Raw genomic sequence first — 22,739 nt, forward strand, 5'->3', positions numbered from 1 at the left:
TCTGAAGAATGCAATATTCAGGGAAATGTTTTGGCTCTGCATGAAGAGGAACAGTAATAAGATAATCAGTGATACTAAGATAATTCATTGATATTTTTATTTAACAGACTTACACTAAAGAATGTGCTGAGTTATTGAACCACAAAAGCATGCACATTGAAGATGCTGTTCAAGAACTAATATCTGTATTTGAAAAGAATTATGAAATTAAATATTCTAAGAAAACCTCAGAAAAACATGTATTGCCAGGTAGATGATGTTGAATATTTAAATATTTAAATAAAAATTTCTGTCCCTGTAGATTTAACTATAATGTATCAAAATCGAATTGTTTTAGCTAATTTTCTTCAGACTTCTCCCTCCCACTACAGTTTCATCTGTGTCACAGTTCTGCCTTCATTTACCACTGTTAAACTAAACCACTAGCCTATGAAATATGGAAGTAATTCAGTATTGGTGGAGTTTCTAGAATTAAACTCTGTCCTTCTGTTTAGATTACCAAGGTATTTGCTCTAGAGGAAGAATGTTATAGTTCCATTTCTCTTAGTCACTCATTATAACTTTTTTTTTCCCCCTCTATAAGTGAAATACAGTGTTCCTCTCTTCTCAGCTATGTCACATATTTGGTACTGTCCTCTCTTTGTGACTTTTCTGCCACAGTAGAATTGTATCTCAAATACCAGTGCTAGTAAAGGCTGGTCAGTTTAAATTAGTACAGTCAATTGACATTCAACTGCTAATGTACGAGGCTCACAGCTGATCAATATGGCTGGTTCCCACTGCTCTGGGTGTGTTACAAAGATTTTTAGGAGGCCCTGTACCATTATAGGAGAAATAGTTTATAGCTGGAAGAAAATGTTTTAAGGAAAAATGTATTTTGAGGCTTAGTCAGTAATGGAGCTCCTTTTCTTACACAAGATTTTTTCCTTCTGGGTTCAGTTTCCTCCAGGTATAGAGGCATGGTCAGGGTCAATATTCCAGGTAGCTCAATACGATGCAACCAGAAAAACCTGATGAAAAGATACTTCTCTGTATTTTGTTAAATTGTTTATATTGATTTTTTTTTTTTGCTATTTCCAGCTGAAATATCCATGTCTGCCTACCTATCCTTAATAATATATTTGTAGTGCATGGTGTTTGTTAGGCTGTGGCTTATAGGGTGGGCTCTTAACCAGATTCCTGGTGTGAAAAAAATGGTGTGAAATAAAACCAGTTAGCTGATCCAGGTACTACTAAAATAAAAAGCAATATTATTTTGCCTGTAAAGAGGGGGGACAGCATGCTTCAAAGCAGAACACAATGTTCATTTAACAAAAAATACATATTCTTTTTAAACTTACAGTAAGAGAAAAACATATAGTGTTTGGAAATAATGAAGAGGAGAGAGAAAAGAATACTTCTGCAGCTCTTCGTGGTGATAATAGCAAGGGAAATGATAAAGAAGATGAGTTTAAAAAGGTATTTTGTGATAAGGGAATTTTTTTCAGACTGATCAGATTAGTAAACAGTAGCTTGAGTTTTGGTAGCTGGTTATCTGCGTTACAGAAAGACATCACACAGACGATATCAAATGCCGTGTAAAAATGATGAAATAGCTTCCCTACAAAGTGAGTTTAAGATGGATTTTAGCTTTCAAAAGTATATTCCATGTTACTCCCGTTATCACCTTTATTAAACAAATTCTTGATATGTGAGTGGTAAGTGTAAAAGTTTGGAGAGAATGTTGTGCCTAAGCTGTGACACAGGCTTTCCTTCTTGGGTGGGCAGAAACATTCATCCTTTCTATCCTCCTTTTCCAACTTCACCAAGAAAGATCACCTTTGTACCTTTTCCTTGAAGAATACAATCTCTTCATGTTCAGCAGAGAAAGGAAGTGGAAGTAGAGGACAAAGACTCACAAACTTGCAAGCACAAATGCAATAATGTTACAAGGTTGCATTCTGTTGTTTTGTGCTAGCGATCATTACATGTTGCTGTAATTTTATGTTCTTCTTAATCCAGTACAGTCAGATTTTACTGTATTTGTCTCTTAGTTGAAAAGGGTACATATGCACCAATATTCTTGGATAATTCACAGTAGGTTTTTTTTTAATATGGAGAGCTTTTCTGAAGGAGTATGAGACTTCAGCCAGATGCCAGTATTCTGTCTCTGAATAAGACAAATTGAATTTCCTCAGACGCTATGTTCTCTTTTTCATGCAGCTTTTACTTATTTGCTTACTTACAAGCTATTTTCCCCCTAACTTCTCCCCTTGTGTTTCTCATGTAGCTTACAGTGTAAATTCCTTCAGACAAGAACTAATAAGTTTGACTTAAAACCTTTTGAAATAATCTTCAGGTTCCTGTCTGAATACAATACTAAATAGTGTACATTTTATTTATTACAGAAATGTAAAGAGGTGGTTGCCTATTTCAGTCACCAGCTGCTAGACAGCCTCCAGAAAGCCACCCGACTGTCTTTGGATAGTCTTAAAAAAAGGATATTTGTTTCAAAGTAAGTTGTAAATGAAAGATTCCTTCAATAGTATTATCAGAACACAGATATTTCTGTGTTAATAATACAAATATACGTTCACACATGTAACAATACATGCATATGTATCATTTGTCAAACAGTTCCAGACCTCTTGGCCCTTTTAGCTCAAGCAAAACCTGGAGAGCATGCACTTTTTGTTGCAGTGGTGCTTTGGGCCCACACTTTGCTTTTATGCTTTAATTCTTTATGTTGTTAGTTATAGTCTATGCATTTAGAAATTGTACTTTGCACTCTGCTTTTAGTTTTTGGTTTTAGTTTTGAGTGGATTTAGGTCATGTATTTATCATTTTGCACTAGCTTCTCATCTTTGAAATTTTTTTTTCCTGTTCTGTTGAATATTTATCTAAAATGTAATGAAGCAACTTTTACTGTTGACAGGTTTTTGCACAAAATGGTCAGTAAAACCTTTTTATGCCCTACTCAAAGCACTGGCAGAGTTCCATCATTCTTAAATTGAGAGATTAAAATCCAGAATCAGAAAATATTCTGGATAAAAAATTCTGAAAGTAATGACTAGATCCAAGGTAACCTTTGTCTGAATGATGGAGCTCAGGCGATTATCTTTACCCTTTAAACAAGAAGCTTCTGTAAGTTTTATCAAGTAGATAATAACTTAATGTGAAAATTCTCCATGAGGGTTTGCCCAGAAAAAGTAGCTCAAAATTATATTTCTAAGATAATTTGAGGGGGTTTCATGCTGAAGTATTTATGATGTTTCAAAATTATTTTCAGCAAAACTACATTTGGGAGAACAAAGTTTTCTGTTCGTCCAAGCAAATCTGAAGAGGTAGCTTCTTTTCTAAAAGCGGAAGTACACCTTGCTATTCCCAATGTGGTAAGTTATGTGTCATATAGGTAAAGTAAAATACATTGTCTTATAGTTATCTCTGCATTTGCCCAAGCGCAGGATGTGGGCACACTTCTGTTGAACCAGCATCCATTCCAACGGAGAACAGTTGCTCAGGCCTTTCAGTGCGCTGAGAGCACTGATGAAATGTGCTCACAGTCCCAGTGTTCCTGGTTTCTCTCTTAGTGGTACTTGCAGAACCTGGCCTTTTATTGTTCTTGTGTGTTTCAGCAATTATATTGCAATCTGTTCATCAGTGTTCTTTGGAGAATGCTTACAGTTCTCCTTCACGTGTAGCAGTTGCATTGCTGGAATAGATTTTTCATGTTTGGTTTTTATTTTAACTGTTTTGTTCCTTCTGTAATTTAAATCCTTTGTTGAAGAAAAATAATGACATTATCTTTGCTCAGTTCAGCTTTAGTCATCTCAATAGGAAGTAAGATGACCAGAAGGAGGAACACTGAACAGAAATGAGAAGATTCAAAACCAAGAAAAGAGCTATAGATTTCTGTGTGCAGAGAACAAAAAGGCAGCTTGATTGCAAAGAACTAATAAATGCATTTGTTTTCCTTTTGTAGAGTAAGATAACTCTGTGTCAGCAATATGTATGGTATTTTATTTTATATATGAGAAGGTAACTTAATATTATCCAATTGTCCTATAAAGATTAAAAGTTTTATATTAATGAAATTATAATGAAAGAAAGGTTCTGTTCTAGGGTGATATTCCTTTGACATTGAACCTGTGTTCATATTGGCATTCTGTTGTATATTCACACTGTGTATGTACACGTGATATATAAGGTCTGTCAAAGTGTAGAATTTTTACCTTGATACTTATATAAGCATAAAACCCCAAGCTCCACCCACTGCAAAGGGAAGTGCATCTCTTTCTTTCAAGTCCTCTGAAATGCTTGGCTGATCCAGGGCAGTAATCAAGTAATGCTGGGTAAAATACCACTTTGCTAATGCTAATAGGATTTTGCAAGATCCTTGCTTTTATGCATACAACTGCTCAATCTGTGAAATTGATTTCTAAAACATCAGAGTCACTTTTAAGCAGTTTATATCCCAGTTCTGAGCACTCCTGTGGATGATTTCATCATTTTAAAATAATGGCTTACACATGAAAGCTATAAGATGATGTTCCAAGGACTGTATTTGAGGATTGAGCGTATCCCAAGAGTGATCTTTCTTCTGAAGTTTAACAAGAAATGCTGTTTTTCTATTCTTTCCTGGATCACTCTCAGGTAGGTTCTTCCTCCTGCTCAGTATTTTGGAGAAACTGATACGTACCTTTACTCCACCTTATCCTACATAGAATTATTTTCAAACAAGGACAGGACAAAGTCACAATTAGCATTATTGCTGCCAATACAGTTCAAAAAGTTTTGGGTTCGGGACTTTGCAGCTGTTTGTGTACTACTAAATAAAACAGGCTAGAGGCTGTTCTTTGACCTCAAAGTGAGCTGACCTGAAATGTTGTGTATCCACAGTAGTAAATGCTTTTCTTCCTGAATCCAGGAGTTTGCATTCAAACTGTGTGTTAGGAACAGCCCTTGTCATGTTTTATGTGCCAAACTGTGCCTGAATTTTTTCTGGGAGAGTGCTTTTTTGCATCATCCCAAACTATGCTAAGGGAGCATACTAGCATTTATACAGTGTGGGTGATGGCAGACCAGAGGCTGTGTTTTGACTCTATCCTGTTTGCTAGTTGTCCTGGATTCAGATCAAGAATCCTAGTTTTCCTTCCAGTTCTTTTTATCACGTACTCTGGTAGTTGAATATGAGTTCTCTTCCTCTTCTGACTTGGGTATTAGATTACTCTCAGAATTATGATACAAAATCCTTGCCAAATATACAAGTTGAGATCTCCAGGGCTACTGCATGGAGTTCCATTAATTTACTAAACACTGTGCTCTTGCAAAAGCTTTTGAGGTAATACTACCTTTGGGATTAGAAAAACATTCAGTATTTATTCAACTAGGACCTTTGACACTTTGATCCAGGTGATTTTGTTTGCCTGGAATTACCCACGGTGTGAATATATGTATAGATAAGCACTTAGAAGGAGAGCTTATATAGCTGTAAATCTTCTTTAAAATGGGCTGTCCATACATATTTTTATGACCATCCCTCTTAAAATTCTCTCTCACAGAATTTAGGATCCAATGGTTAAGAGCAACGGAGAGGAGGATCTTGGCCTGCAATTTTTAATGCTTTATGATTCTAGAATGCAGGAAACAAGGCTTGTAATATATTCCCATAGACTATAAAAAACCATTATAAAAATGGTGTTTAAAATGTAGGAATTGTAAAAATAATTGTAAAAAACCCAGTAAATCTATCTACTTTTACACTTGCTTGTCATTTTGCCCACAGTATGATTGTACAAATAGATAGTAGGTCAGTACAGTATGTTTCGTTTCTTTAGAGGCAATTCTGAGCCAGACAAACTCTTAGAGTTACATTTTCCAGCTTCTCTTCTGGGGCAAGTTCTGCAATTCACTGAGTGGAGTAAGACTGAGGTGTTAGAAAATGACAATCAGTTGCATTTATTTCAACAATATTTCAACTGTTTTAAATAGGTAATGGTTCCTAGTTTAGACGATATACAGCAAGCCATCAATCGCATGATTCAGTTAATATTGGAAGTAAGTCGTGGAATTGCTCAGTGGGGACAGAGACATTTGCAAAAATCTAGTTTAAGAGCAGAATCAGGCACACAGCAAGTATCTTCAGCAGGCTTTGGATCACCAGGAAAAATAGCCAAAAAAGGGGAAAGTAAGTAGTGGTTGGTTTTTTTTTTTACTTATTTCAACTTTTTACTTTAATAAAAATGTTATCTATAAATATTTGTGAATAAGCTCACTTTTATTCAAAGAGGCCGACTGTGGCTTATCTTGAATTAATTTGTTGGGCTTATTTTGATTTAATTAGCTGTATTGTTCAGAAATAGCTTTTCAGGCTTACGTAGGTGTTAGAACTCTGAGAAACAATAAGCAAAAAAAATCTTAGAAAAATTGCTAGATTCTGAATCTCCTATTTAATTTGAGGCAAAGTAAGCTTGTTAATTTATCTTTTTACCTAATTACTATGGAATGTAGCCATAATGATATAGTTGAAACCATAAACAGTGATTGTAGACTAGCTCTCATTGGAATATTGAGATAGTACAAGAACTAGTTTAATAATTAGATTTCAGTAAAATTGGCTGTATTCCTAGAATGGATTATAAAACACTTCAAGTGTTTGTTCGTGTGAATATTCATACTGTAGATAGGTCTGCATCCATTTTAGTCAGATACTTTTTTCCATAATATTTTTTGTAAACATCTCTCCATATGCTTTGCAAGCATCCACAAAAGCCTAAATATATTTTTACCATCTGGTTCTCTTAGCTGCTTGGCTGAGCCAGTGATCTGCAATACAGTTGTATCTTTGTTGTGATTCCTTTGGAAATTCCTTAACATCTTGGAAAGTTTTTCTCTTTGGTAGTCCAGAGCTGGGACTTATTCTACTAATGTGCTTTGTATGATTTTAACCTCTTTAATGGGCTTCAAGCAGGGTGGCAGGAGACTACCCTCATCAGGCAGTCATAGCCTTTTCCTCTGCTGTGCCAAAATACAACATCAGCAAGTAACCATTTTCATCACCTTTAAACTACTCATCAGCAACACCTGGGGGCATATGTTAATGTTTGGCCAATGAGATCTATGGACTACACCGGCAAGGATGGATCAATCTGAGACTTTGTTTCCAGTGACCAGATCCCTGAAAAGGTCTACAGCCTAAAAGAGAACTTGGAGTTGCATTAAATCCCTGCCATGAAACAATGTGTGCGGTGGGAAGAGTGGATTTTTCTTCTCCATTCTCTTAAATCTGCTTCAAAATGCTCAGGCATTGTTATGACAGAAGGGGCGCATTAGATCTCAGGGGTCTCAGTGTCTATATTGACTCTGATTGTCTCAGCAATTCATCAAAGATGAAGGAGGGACATGATAAATTGCATTTTATTTTCCTTCCATTTGAGCTTACTTGTAGTTCTTAAAGGAGACAGGGCTCCTGTTTCAACATCAACAGTGTAACTGGGGCAGCAGCTACCAGTGTCTAAATTGCCTTTGAAAGCATATTTGGAGGCAAGAGATTTAGGAAAATCTCTAGATTGTCCTTTCACTTTTTTTTTCTTTTTTCTTTTTTCTTTTTTCTTTTTTCTTTTTTCTTTTTTCTTTTTTCTTTTTTCTTTTTTCTTTTTTCTTTTTTCTTTTTTCTTTTTTCTTTTTTCTTTTTTCTTTTTTCTTTTTTTTTCTTTTTTCTTTTTTCTTTTTTTCTGTTGTCTTTTTTCTTTTCCTTTTTTCTTTTTTCTTTTTGTTCTTCTTCATTCAGTTCTAAACTCTTTCAGAAAAGACTCAAAAGACTTTGATATTAGCAGTTGGTAAGACATGTGCAGCTCCAAAACATGACAAACTTTATTTGTGTGCTCATTAATATCTGACTTGGCAAAGTTTAGCATCTTTTTTGAAACCACTAAATAGAATAACAAGAAGTTATTTATTTGAAGTATGTTTGAGTTCAAGAAACTTACACTGTTTTAAGGGATTTATACAATTAAAAAACTTTAATTATATGAATTTTAAAAAAATATAAAATGACACAGAATGTTTATGAGGCCTTGTCGTGTTCTAGTTACATTTAAATTACAGTTGAAAAATCAAAATTTGTGAATTAAGAAGACTATTTTCTTTCCATTTGGAAACATTCACTCTAGATTGAATTTGCTCTAGCTGTATAGAGCCTGGCCTGAACTAGCACTTGGTACTTTCATATTAAGCAGTCAGAAAGACATTTGAAGAAGGATATTCAGACTTACTGAACAGCATCATTGCTTAACTTGGCATGCATAGGTTTAAAAGAGAACTCTAACCAGACTTTTAATGGTTCATTCATTTATATATAATTCCATTTCACAGAAGCAGTTGAAGATGTTGCGCTTGTCAGAAAGCTAAGAAATTTTTACTCAGGTGTTGCAGAACATGAAGATATTTCTAAATTAGTTGTGCTCCTCTCTTCTTCTGTGAATTCTATAAGAGAAGTAGCTAGTGAAGTTCTGCAGGACTTTCAGAAATATAAGGTGCTGTGGACAGAAGATAGAGATGCCAAAATTCAGGTGAGTTTAATGATGATCACCTACAGGACTGTTATTCATTAATTTTATCTTTTGAAATCAGAAAACATTGAGAAAAAAAAATCAAGGAAAAAGATGTAGAAAACACATTAACAGCTGAAATTCTTATTTTGTCTTTCAGTAGTAATAGTAGTATATTTCCTAAGCAGAAGTAATAGCATGCTACCTAACTTTTGTGTTGGGGTTTGGCTTTTCCTGCTTCTGTGCCATTCTAGATACTGATAAACTGGTCCTCATTTGTTAATTGCTTTAATTTTTGTTTGTGGAACTCTGGATTTTAGGCCACAAGAAACTACCCCAGTCTGACATGTATACCATAACCCATAGAAATTCCCACAGCATCAGTGCTGATAATTGTGCACTTTTCTCTATGGAAAGCATTTATTTTGAGTTCAATACAGATTTTTATTCACCACCCTTCCTGTAGTTATTGTAGGAAGTGACTTCTTCATTCTCTATTCCAAGAAGACTCCTTTATTCAATTCTTGGTTGTTTGAACTCTAAGTTGAATCCTCAAGCGTGGTAGAAAAATTTAGCATCTACTACAGCAATAAAAAGTTAGTTTCCAGGAATTGGAGGTCTCTGGGACTTCTGCTTCAGAATATTTCACACTGTCCTTCTACAATAGAGTTTTAATGTAGAGTTTGAATTTAGGGGTTCAGTAGAAGAAAGTTGGCTTCTATATCTACTTTATTTAACCTTGGCTTAATTGACTTTTCTATTCTTATCTTTTCTATTTAGTAGACTACATTATATATACATAGATCTGTGAATATTGCATCACCTTGTTTTACTACAGGAGCACTTGTATCTTTTGGGTGTCACAATGCAAGTTGTGCAGTTTGTGGGCTAAAAAACCCACTTTATATGCAGAGCTGAGAATTTGCTGTTAGTCTAATTAAAATTTTAAGTCTAATCAAATAAGTATTATTAATTTGATCTAGTTACTACTGAAGAAAAGAATACTGCTACAGAGAAAGCCTCAATAATAACGTAGTTAAGTTTTGTACACACATGCCCTGGTTTCTACATTCTTTAGCACTGTGCTAACCCTTCCACTGCCTGCCTGGGTACTCGCAGACAAAAGAGTAGAATTGGGAAACAGCTTTCAGCAGTTATTACTTGCCCATGCAATGTAGGCACATTGAATACAGCTTTTGTGTAACATTTCTGAAATGCAACTTTTCAAAATCACAAAACTTTTCTACAATTGAGTTCTGCGCATGGAACTGCTTAGAAAATGTGTTGTATTGTGATTGTTTCACACATAATTGGGCTAATGGTGTAGTCTTTCTGTAAGTGCAGGCCTGTATTTTTTGATCTCTGTTTCGTCACCTGTTTTCACAAAATCAGTAGGCACTTAATATGTCTTGGATATCTATTTCTCTGTTAAATTTGATTGGAATTTCCCAACAAGCTTAAGAGCTACTGACAGAGAATACATGAACACCTCATCACATGCATTTTACTATGTTAGCAAGGCTACAGAAGGCTAAAAACAAGTATAATATTGGTATACATTTTCAGTAATTCCTGAATAACTGTTGTAACTTGTTTTACCAAAAATATGAAAAAGGACATTTGTTGATTGATATTTTAAACTACACACAGCAATTTTTGGCTAGCTGTCCATCTCTGACTGAAATTAAGGAAGAAATACTTCACTATGCTATGTTTGAGCAAGAGATGGAAGATTTAAAACCCATTATTCTTCTTGGTCCACTTGAATTGCATACAGGTATGACATTTTCTTATCTTTGTATGTACAGTAAGATAATGAATATAATGGTCATGTTATTTGGTTTATTCTCTGAAATAAATGCTTACAGTATGAATAGAAATTGCTGAAGACACCTCCCTGACTGACCAGCCAGGGCTCACTCAGATCCTTCTGAGAAATCTGACTTGAAAAAACCTTCCATTCCCCTTGCCTTCTCCTCTTTGGAGTGGTGAAATTAAATTGTCATGGCTGTGAAGTTATCATGGAGGCTTGCTAAAGAGTTAATGAATGTGTATTGACACTGATGTGATCATCCCTGGCACTCATCTCTGGCATCAGCTCAGCCAGTGATTATAAAGAGCATCGGAAGCATAAATCACCTTCTTTGGTATTGGTGCAAGACTAGCACATAGCTGCATTAGCTTCTTTTTCACTCTCAGTGTTTGTTTTGGCAGGAGATATGGCTGCGTAGCCATTCCCATGTTTAGCATCCAAAGCACTCAGAATATCATGTGTTTTCCCATCCACCTCTAGTGTCTTTAAAGATAGGGAAGCTGGCATCAAGACCTGCTGTTGGAATGTGTTCCCTCGCACAGCATGTGTTTCCTCAGTTCTATACGGCACGTGCCTCAGTACCTGGCCTTCTGTGGCCCTGGCAACTTGGTACTCATCGATCACGTTACCCTGAAGAACAGTCAGGTGTGGAAAAATGTATTCTCTCCAGACAACTGCTTGTTGAAGAATTAAGCTGTTTGTGCTATGACAAAGAAGCAAGGATTTCAATGGCACTTATCCCTCTCACCTCACAGATTATTATGTAGCTGACGTCTTCTCTGGACCAGTGTCACTGTTTTGTTTTTTTTTTTTACTTTCTGTGACACGTTATCATGGTTGCTATCTAGGGACAAGTAATACATTTATCCCTTTCCCATTATCTTGAACTCAATTTAGGCTTGGGAATTGATTTATTATCATTTACTTATTCTAGCTTCTGCACAGGGTACAGTACTTTTCTTGTATCACCCTTGACCTTCAGCAATCAGATTTTTAATGCTAATATCCACATTATTAAAGAAGAAACCATATCTGCTGTAAAACTTGTTTTGTGAGCAGAAGGGTTGTATGCTGTTAGTATTTTCGGTTTCTTTCACCAGAGTACAAAATGTTGCCTATTAAAATCCTAATTTATTCTGATAATAAGTTAGAGTGCCAATGACTGGCTTTTCTGTCCCTTCAGTGTTGGTTTGTGTTTATATATTAACTGCATATGATGTGATGTGACACCTTACAGTTTTAGTTGTGAAGTATTCCAAATGCCAATATTGAAATCCCAAGATACCATTTCCTCAACAGGTATAAACCATTTAAATATCACTGGTCTTCATGCATTTGGTTAATATATATCAAAAGTATTCTCTGAGAATCTACATTAATAAGTAAGCATTTTTCTTCTTTATTCATCTTTTTTATGTGTTCTGTTAGATAAGCTTACCACTATGTTTTACAGATATCAGTATAAATAAAACAGAAATAAAATTTAAGTATAGTTGAAATTGTTTTGAAACTTTTAAAATGCAGTAATTGGATTGCCTGTCTGCTTTTCCTAATTGCTGTTAAAGAACCATATGTGATGATGTGGGGGTTTTTTACAGAAAAAAAATTAAGATGTAGATTGAATAATTTATTTTTTTTATTTTTTATTTAATTCAGGACCACTGAAAATAGCTTTAGCAATTGAAGCCAAAGCCTGGAAGATGCTCCTCTGTCATTATTTAAATGAAGAATATAAAAAGAAAATGACAGACATGATGTCGTTCATAACTGAATATTTAAAGAAATTGTCTCGACCTCTGTGTGACTTAGATGACGTCAGATTTGCGATGGAAGCTTTATCTATCATACGTGATAATAAAATACAAATGGATATGACTCTGGGACCTATTGAGGTAAGATGCCTTTTAATTTTTTATATTGATTAAAATGATATTATATAATAAGAGTCATAAGATAAACTGAGAACCCAAACAATGAATTTACTGTCCTGAAGGATCTAGGCTGAAGATGGGAAACAAAGTAATATTTTTATTGTTATTTTTATTATAAATTATGAATCAGTATTAGATACTTTGCTAGATACTGTATGAATGCAGAACAGAAAAAATCATTCTCTCTCAAATAAATTATAATATAAATACAATCTAGGAGACAACATGCAGAAATAAGCAGATGAGAGCACAAGAGAAAGGAGAAATACTGTCCCTTTTGCTGTGTGCTTTTCCATTAGCCTTAATCCTCTTCCTAACTTTTCTGTATCTATAAACAAACATCTTGATCATCTAACCCCTTTTAAATATAACCAGAATATATTCATGGAGCCACACATCATTGTATGCCGTCAGAGACTTGCAGCATTCTTTTAGCTTTCCTCATAAGAAAGAAGCTAAAAGAAGCTCATTAAGTTTTATATATACTTCATATTTATTATCACACTCTGAAACAGTCAGATTAATAGAACACATTTGGTTTACATTTTCATCCACCTTTTGGAGAAGAAATTGTATTGCTGTATAGCAACATTTTCTTTCTTGAAGACTGTTCTGTTAACATGATACCGGAAAGGACTTTCAGTGGATTGTCGTCACTTTTGCTAGTTTTATTTTAAGAAAGTGGGTTTTGTCTTAGCAGTTTGTACAGTAGTTTGTAAGCCAGGAATAGTACAGAGACTATTTGAAGGCAAATATAACCAGTTCTGTGATCCAAAAGAGGTAGAGGTTAAACAAGTAAAGGAAGAACCTGAACAATAATTGCAACATTTAAAGTAATATTCAGATCTAGTAAATGTTATTTCTTAGTCTGGCTGTCTTCAGGCTGAAGATACGGACATGATAATCATACTCAGATGTTAAATAAAACAAGGAAGAGGAACTGAGTTCAGCGCTGTCTATTTGCTAGGTTTTACGTGTGTAGGAAATGATGCAAAATTTGTAAATAAACAAAAGGGATACAAAATTATGAAGTATTAACATTGCTTGTTTATTTATACCTGCTTCTGGCACTTTGAGATTAATATTAGGATAAAAGTTCTTTCCCAAACCACTTACATTCTATATATGTTGCAAATATTTACTCCCTTTCTATATTAACATAATAAGTTCCATTAATATCAGTAGGGCGTCATGTTAACAAGTCACTCTTAGATCTTTTTTTCATGAGCTTTCCTTAAATAATGAAAGAATATAGAGCTGACAAAATCAAGAAGTGAATATAGAACAATGGCAACTGATCAGTAATTTCAATGTTTTGTCTTGTTTTCTTGGTGGATTTAATTAGAACTTTGTTGATGGGGTGATTAGGCATTATATTTCTTCCTAGAACATGATTGAAGGAAAGAGGGCTTGATGTAAGGAAAAGTAGGACAGGAAGGGGATTGAGCATAGTCAATGTGGATTTATCAAGGGAAAATCATGCCTGACCAACTTGATAGCATTCTACGATGAGATGACTAGTGAACAAGGGGAGACTAGTGGATATTGTTTATCATGACGGTAGCAAGGCTTTTGACACTGTCTCCCATAATATCCTCATTGACAAACTGATGAAGTGTGGACTAGATGAGTGGACAGCCAGTTGGATTGAAAACTGTCAGGCTCAAAGAATTGTGATTACTGGCACAAATCTAGTTAGAAGTCAGTAAGTAGTGGTGTACCCCAGCAGTCCATACTGGGTCCAGTACTCTGTACCTGGCGGATCAGGCAGAGTGGACCCTCAGCAAGTTTCCAGATGACACAAAACTGGAAGGAGTGGCTGACACACCTGATGGTTGTGCTGCCTTTCAGAGGGACCTGGATGGAGAAATGGGCTGACAGGAACCTCATGAAGTTCAACAAAGGGAGATGTCAAGTCCTGCTCCAGGAGATGAATAACCCTAGGCACCAGTGCAGGCTGGGTAGAAAGTAGCTTTGCAGGAAAGAACTGAGTTTCTTGGTGTACATCAAGTTGAACATAAGCCAGCAAAGTGCCCTTGCAGCAAAGAAGGTTAAGGGTATCCTGGGCTGTATTAGGAGTTGTGTTGCCAGCAGGTTGAGGGAGGTGATCCCCTCTACTCTGCAGTATGAGACTTACCTAGAGTGCTGTGTCCAATTCTGGGCTTCCCAATACAAGAGAGACATGGACATACTGGAGTGACTTCAGCAAAAGCTGCTTAAGCAATTGGAGAATCTGACATATGAGGAGAGGCTGAGAGAGCTGAGAATATTTACTCTGGAGAAGCAAGGCGCAGGGGGTAGTTTATCAATGTGTATAAGTACCTGATGGGTGCTAGGAAGGAAGAGGGAACCAGACTCTTCTCAGTGGCAGCCAGTAACAGGACAAGAGGCAACGGGCATGACTTGAAATACAGTAAATTCCATTTAAACCTGAGAAAAATTTACTGTGAGGGTGCTCAAACACTGGAACAGATTGCCCAGAGAGGTTGTGGACTCTCCATCCTTGAAGATATTCAAAACCTGACTGGACATGGTCCTAGGCAACCTGATTTAGGTGACCCTGCTCTGAGCAGGGAGGGTTGGACTAGGCAATCTCCAGAGGCCCCTTTCAACCTCAGTGGTTCAGTCTACACTTCTCTCAGAAGCTGAACGGGAGAGGATTATAAGTATAGATATCTGCGTGGAACAAACAACTGTGTTTATCAACCATCGCAAACTGCACAGAATACAAGTCTGTCGTGGTTTAACCTCAGCCGGCAACTGAGCACCACACAGCCGCTTGCTCACTCTTCCCCCACTCCCCGGTGGGATGGGGGAGAGAATCAGAAGAGTAAAAGTGAGAAAAGTCGTGGGTTGAGATAAAAACAGTTTAATAATTGAAAATAACAACAACAACAACAACAACAACAACAACAACAACAACAACAACAACAACAACAGAAGAATATACAAAGCAAGTGATGCATGATGCAGTTGCTCACCACCTGCCCTGAGCAGCGGCCCTCCTGGCCAGCTTTCCCCCAGTTTATGTACTGAGCATGACGTCACATGGTATGAAATATCCCTCTGGCCAGTTTGGGTCAGCTGCCCTGACTGTGCCCCCTCCCAGCTTCTTGTGCACCTCCAGCCGCCTCAGTCGGTAGAGCATGGGAAGCTGAAAAGTCCTTGACCAGTGTAAGCACTACTTAGCAACAACTAAAACATCAGTGTGTTATCAGCATTATTCTCATACTAAATCCAAACCACAGCACTGTACCAGCTACTAGCAGGAAAATTAACTCTATCCCAGCCAAAACTAAGACAAAGTTGTAGGTCAAAGGAGCAGCTAACATAATGCACACTGCTGTTTGTCTTAATTAGCAAATCTTTTGCCTACCTGTTGGGAAACTATAAAATATGAAAATGATCTTATTTTCAAATAATGCCATGTGCGTAGGAGGAGGATAATAAAGCAGAAGATATGCAAACAAATTGCATATGAGAACAAAGCCTAAGAAAGGTTCATTCTGTAACATACATATACAGGCATTTGATAGTTTGGCAAACATATAAATATTTTATAGATGATATGGCAAAACATTTAAAAATGTGTAGTTTAGTGTGCATAATTATTCAGAGTTAGGAAAAATTCATCAAAATCTACATTCAGGTGGAATGTAGACCAGTGGAATAAAAATACCATTGAGATGATAAAATTTTATATGCTTTTAATATTAAATTTATTGTGTTTATATATTTTTTCTAGTATTTAATCCAAGACATCTTTAAAGAAATATGTTTTGCTGTTGTTCCCTAGTTCTTCATTCATCATCCTTATTTTAAAAAAACATAAATATTTTTATGTCTAAATTACATGAACAGATTTTCTTTGAAATTTTTCTTACAAATTGGATTTACATTCCTGCAAATGAACTTAAAATGCATCATTCCTAAGGTTTCATTTTTTCATCTAGGAAGCCTATGCCATTTTAAATACATTTGAAATTGAGGTGACAAAAGAGGAATCAGAAGGAGTTGATACACTCAGATATTCTTTTAATAAATTACAGACCAAAGCTGTAAGTGTATAAAACCATGTTATTTTCCATTTGTCTTCATGTGCTTTTTTCAGAGTATAAATGAAAGTGTGGGACCAATTGTCACTCCACTCTGACTTCTCACTCTTGGCCTCAGTTGTACACTGGTGTCTGTACCTTTGATTAGTATGTTCATTTTCTAATTTTATTTTTATAGAGCTCTTTAATCTTTAAATATTATTGTAGCTTTTAGATATATGCTTAAAACCTGCAAGAAAATGAGAAATTTATTATGTCTCTCTGCTCTTTCTGCTTTCCTTCATTTCCAGTTTTTGTGTCATTCTTGTCTGATCGGGAAGATTACTACCCTTAGATTACCTGTTTTTAAGAAGCGCGTGCTCTGCCCGTGCCCTTACCCCTAAGTGGTGATTGCACGTTTACCTTTATTGCTTAGGACAGCCTTTATATCCCTCAAAAGCTCAATGTTTATTGAATATTTTCTGTAGTGTAGAAGGTTAGATGGAAATATGTAGATATTTTGTTGGAACAATTAAGTTAGATCGTGTCCCACAGATTAATCACTCGGGGAAGGACTCGAGCTCGAGTGTATTTCACATTCACATTTCGTGCAGCTCTTGGTTCTTTCTCTCAAGCTTTTGAACAAAGAATATGAAAGTGGTTAAAGAGAAGGCTGAGCCATCCATGAGGAGGAGGAGCCTAACACTTTGGGTTTTGAGAGGTTTTTTGGAAGGAAGGAAGGAAGGAGGGAGGGAGGAAGGGAAGGAAGGAAGGGAGGGAGGGAGGGAGGGAGGGAGGGAGGGAGGAAATAGGATCTTTTTTTCCCCCCTTCTCTGTGTCCTTTTGTTCCCCCACCCCCTTATAATGGAACATGTTCACTTAAAGATGGAGGGGAGATTTTGTTACGGGTTTTGGTTGTTTTTTGTTTTCTTGCCACTTTTCATCTCAAAAACGGAACATATGGCACCATAAAAAGAAAAAAAAAATATATTTAGCTTCAAATAATTATTTTTTGTTCAGAATTTTAATACTTTTTATTTATAATTTTGGTTTATATATAACTCAAATTTCTGTTCCTGTTTTTTAAAGAAATAACTTTGATTTTCATCTTTTGTATGTCAGACCAGAGTTCAAGATGAGTTGGTTCAAGTTCAGCCCAAATTTAAGAGTAATTTGCTAGAATCAGTCGCAGTTTTTCGGGAGGATGTGTCAAACTTTGAAATGTCATATGAAACGGTAAATTAATTTAGTAGTTACCTGTAAGACTTAGTTTTTCAATATTTTTGGTTTGCAGCAGTTGGGTGCCAGAATTTTATTCTGTTGAGCTACTGAGTGTTTGATGCCATGGTTGCTAAGCAGTCATCATTGTAGGTCAAACTTTTCAGTATGAAGAAATAGCAGTGCACACAACACTGTAAGAAAAAGAATCCCTGGTGGTACAACTTGCCATGAAATCTTAATTTAGAAAATAATTTAGAAATTGTAGTACATGTTGTGGCATCTTTGCTCACACAACAACATTAAAAAAGACAGTCTCAGGCCACTCATTAGGTATTTTGTTTTCAGCAAAAGAACAAAATATGAAAAATGAAAGTCTAGTCCTATTCAGTTTAATTAAGCTAAAGAATTTTCAATTTCATAAAAGTTATTTTTTCTTAGATTTACCATTGTAAGTATTGCATTACCAAGATACAAACCTTGATTGAATTTTGACTGCCAAAAAAATATGCATTTGTGATGACCTGTAAATATACAGTGGTCTTCAGTCACTTTGAGAATTAATATTCAATTTTTCTTAACTGCTTGTTTGAAAGGAAGGACCTATGGTTCCAGATATTCCACCTCAGGAAGCCAGTAATAGGCTACAGATATTTCAGGTAAGAAAATAAACTGTTGAATTTCCAAATAATAAGAATTAGATCTGCTATTGCTTATCGAAACAAGTTTAGAAAAAGACACGTTTACAATCTTTGGTAAATGTGTCTTGGTGGATATTCTGTGTAGTATTATGTTAACTATACTTTAGTTTCTATCAGGCAATGTTTTCCTTAATGTGGAAGGATTGATTGATTGATGTGTAACCTTACTTCACTCTTCGTGTTTTGTGAGCAGAAATTATTGACTTGAAGTAGTAAAAGCAGTAGAAGAGGGAAGAGTCAAGTACGACAACTCAATAATGACTGAAAAGAAGCCAGGTTACATATCAGTCACATGAGCCAATCTTTTAATCTTTTAAAGATCACATTTTCCATTAGATAATTGTCTTTCAGCTTGATATTTGTTTGTTATGAACCTTAGTTCATGGGTCCATAACCAGTTTTTAGTCTATTTTAAATCTTTCTTCCTTTCTCTGCAAATTACAGTAACTTGAAGATTTTTTTGCAACAGGACTTTTGTCAGTCCCTTACATATTGTATAGACTCTGTAAAAAGTAAATTCAAAGTTTGTGAAAAGCACTAAGCAACTAACAGAAGGTGCTTAAACTTCCTAATGCATCTAATATGTACTGAAAATGGAGTGATTTTGGTTGAATATGCTGTATTTATTATTTTGCCAAGAGAATGTTTTGTATTTATGAATAGTAACTGCCAAAATCATTCTTCTTTCCATTTTTCTATGGTGATCATATCCTTTGGACAGCAGTTATACTTTGAAAGTAATTGTATTTTTTGGCACTTTTCAGTGTTTTTTTTTCAGGCTGTATATTTTACCATCTGATACAAATTTTTTTTTTTTTTTCCCTTGATGATGTGGAATTCATTTCACATCCCATTTTTATAAAATGCTTCTTCAAATTATTGCTTCTTATATAAACTTTCACTATTTGAATTCAATATATGGATTTGAGTATTACATTACGTGAGAACTGTTCAAAATTTTAGATCAAAAATATTTTCAGACATTTAAATATGCTTCTAATAGAATTATTTTAAGACAAGTTTAGAACTGTTTAATGATTTATTATTAGACAATTTTAAATTAAAACTTATATTATAAACATCTTTTCATTTTGTCTGTATGAATCCTAATTTTATCAGGCTAACTTTGATGAGCTGTGGAGAAAGTTTATCACATACTCCTCTGGTGAGCAGTTGTTTGGATTGCCTGTCACAGACTATGAAGTTTTGCATAAAGTCAGGTAACTGTGGAAGTACAGCTGTCTTAGGTGTTTATTAAGTATGTTAGAAAGGCTTAGGGTACACCAAAGAGGGAAATATTAGAATATGGAAGGTTTCCATTGCCTTAAATTAAATTAAAAAAAAAAAATCAATGAAAATTTTACAGGTCTAATGAACTTGCCAATAAAAAATAATTGTATTTATTTATTATGGTAACTGAACCATACCAGATTATTTTACTACATGTAAATACTATATGAAGGAGCAGAATACCATGTCCTGGGGAAAAAAAAAAACCAACTTATAGATAAGTACGTGAGTAAATATAGTATTATGTATTAAGATATGGTACAAAAAGCGAACAAGGAAAAGGCAAGGAAAGGTCAGTGTATCATCATATATAAAAAATATAACCAGAACTTTTATGAAAGTCTAAATTTTTGAGCACCTGTACAAATGCGAATCAGATTCTGAAGTTTCTGCACAGCCATTTCAATGGTTTGATGATGATTCACACCAGATGAGGATCTGACCCTTTCTGGCTGTTTTTAGATCAGCGTTTTAGTTCAGATTCAGAGAGTGCTTCCGAAGTAAATTGACTAATTGTCCCCACTTGTCATGCTCTGCTTTGCACTGCAGAGCCAGCTCAGAGTACATAAGCTAGGTTCCTTTTGGATGAATGGAATTTTTATAGAACTAGACTAAATCAAAACTTCACCCAAATGTTTAGTATGGATATTAGGTCCTTAGCACCAACTGTCTGCTCTTTTTTTGTGGATTTTATTCATGAAGTGTTCTTTTCTACATTAAGAAACATAATCTAATTGATCTACCTCAATTTTTTGTAGTAATATTACATATACCATGTATTTAACTATTGTGAGATATCCAAATAGCTGATTGAAGTTATCGGTATGATTTTTTTTTTCCCAGGAAGGAGTTAGGCTTGCTTCAGAAATTGTATGGATTATATGATACTGTCATAAACAATATCAATGGTTATTATGAGATACTTTGGACGGATGTAGATGTTGAAAAAATTAATGCTGAACTTCTGGATTTTCAAAACAGGTATGTTCATAATAGGAATTATAACTGATGTTAAATGCATTAAGATTTAGGTGACTTCAGTAAAGCTATTTGATATATTTAAATACAAAACTTCCATGAATAAGGTTTATCATAAAGTAGTAAGATTCTTCAAGAGTGGAATAACACTATACTTTTAGTTAACCAGCCTTTTTACCTGTAGTTTTGATAATGGAAGGTCATACGATCAGTTGAAGAGTTGATCTCCTTAGCTAAACCAACCAAGAGGTTAGGAGAGCTGAAAGTTTATTTGTAAAAGGTAAGTTCTTCAATTAGGAGGATTAGCCCATTGATTTTTAAGTCCCGAATACAAGAGTAACATTTCTGGTCTTTTAGAATATTTTATCCTCTTTTTAAAACATTTCTGCCATTTCAAATACATTAACAATGCTGAGTGTCTTAAATAGAATGGGTTTGTAAAAAAGTTACAAATACAAAAATACAAATATTAAGCTTCCAAATAACATTGAAAGTTTAAAATGGTTTTGACACTGTTGAGAGGATTAGATGTAATTAGTTTGTTTCAGAAGTATTTTCTAACCTTTTAATTTAACTTTATTTTTAATATTTTCAAAAGTACATATATTATTTTGGGAAGAAGTATTATATAGAAGACTAGGACAAGGATTATATTACAACAGAATAACTGCATCATTGAGTGCAGCACCCAACTATCCTGCTACCTAATAGAGTCCTGTTATAAGCTTGGCAAGCTCCATCCTAAAACAACTCCAGCTTTCTTGGCACTTTCTTTGCACCCCCAGTCCTCTTATTAGAACAATATTCCAGAATCTTTCACTATTAATTTCCAGAATAAAGGCATGACTAATTGATGTATGTTTGTACTTGTGCCAGTATTTGGTATTTTAGAGTATATCTATACTGCAGTTATAGAGCAGTGCAGGACCTATAGGGGGGAGAGGATCTGTACTACAGAATGTGCAATTTTTTACTTGAATTTTTTTTTTTGTTATTGGCTAGTCCAGGGTGTCATGGTAGTCTAGTAAATATATGTTTTCCTGAAGGTTAACTGATATATCAAATATGTCACTATAAGGCATAAAATTGGTAAGTGAAGAATTTCCATAGTTTTGAAATTGCACTTTTGACAGTCAGAGTTGAAGGCTGGGTCTTAGATTTGCATTATTTTTTAATTTCTAAGTGGGAAACATTAACCAGAGACTAATAACCTTTCAAGGAAATATGTGCGAAAGAGTATTTTTCTTTCCCAAATTTGAGGTTACATATGCTGTTAGAATTTCAGGGATAAAGAGTCTCTCAAAGCAAGATGTTGACAGACACCTAATTGCCAGTATCTTGTCTTTGTGTAAAACAGCATGTCCTGGTTCACAAGACTCAGTAAGGATAACAGGGCTCCCAGCTCTGGAACATGCAGCATTTCATTCAAAATCTGCCTCTCTGCTGTATCTGATTCCTGTGTCCCAAATCGCTGAACCTGACATTAACTCTTTAGTAATGAATGAAAAGAACGGCTGCAAACAGAGAAATTTATAAACTATTCAGATGTTTTGCCTGGCTTTCTAAGGAGAAAGGTGATCTGTGATGTCACTGTCTGACCATGTCTGTGCTCCTCTTTTTCAGCATTCTTGAATACTCTTTTTTTTTTTTTTAGTCTATTGGCTAGTTTCAACTTTCAACAAGGCAGGTTTCTCACAAAATAACCTTAAGTGCCTGTGAGTTTTGTAAAAGTCAAAACTTCACAGTAGTCCAAAAACAGACACAAAATACTTTTCCCCCTCAGGGAAAGGCAGGCAGGTATTAAATATTCTGTTTGACAGCAACCAGGGAGCTAATCAACATGAATGTACTGGCAACCACACAGCACCAACATAGCTCTAAACCAGACACAGACTGCTGTTTTGTACCTGATTACAGAAAATATGAATTATATCAGTGGGAGGTTGGGAGATAAGTGACAAAGGATGCAAAACCAAGGGAAATATGATCCAGGCTTTATTACTTTTCCTGCTAAGGATGTACTTTATCATTTACATTAGGACACTCCTGTGGTGGGTGAACGGCTTAATTCTTAGTGTGTAGGCTCTGTAAAAGTATGGTCAAAGAGGTGAATATTCATTTAGCTGTTTTACTGGGGGTTTTCCACATTAGAGGTATATCATTTTCATTTTCTTAGTGAATAATTTCAGGAACACTAACCAGAAGTAGAGGAGAAGGTGGTCATATCTTTCTAATTTTCACATCTA

The 22,739-nt window shown here is 35.1% G+C and overlaps 1 protein-coding gene across 1 annotated transcript in view; it reads left to right on the forward strand.

Annotated features, from left to right (window-relative positions):
- Positions 1-22,739, forward strand: part of DNAH8 (dynein axonemal heavy chain 8) — a 141,350-nt gene that overhangs the window by 23,747 nt on the left and 94,864 nt on the right. Inside the window, 13 exon segments of the mRNA XM_076335551.1 lie at positions 108-244; positions 1,347-1,458; positions 2,388-2,498; positions 3,294-3,371; positions 5,971-6,166; positions 8,353-8,549; positions 10,179-10,305; positions 11,998-12,233; positions 16,226-16,330; positions 17,429-17,542; positions 18,121-18,183; positions 19,345-19,445; positions 20,359-20,496. Coding sequence (XP_076191666.1) covers positions 108-244; positions 1,347-1,458; positions 2,388-2,498; positions 3,294-3,371; positions 5,971-6,166; positions 8,353-8,549; positions 10,179-10,305; positions 11,998-12,233; positions 16,226-16,330; positions 17,429-17,542; positions 18,121-18,183; positions 19,345-19,445; positions 20,359-20,496 — 1,715 coding nt within the window.

The sequence above is a fragment of the Aptenodytes patagonicus genome, chromosome 3 (genome assembly GCF_965638725.1).
Source record: "Aptenodytes patagonicus chromosome 3, bAptPat1.pri.cur, whole genome shotgun sequence".
NCBI classification, from domain to species: Eukaryota; Metazoa; Chordata; class Aves; order Sphenisciformes; family Spheniscidae; genus Aptenodytes; species Aptenodytes patagonicus.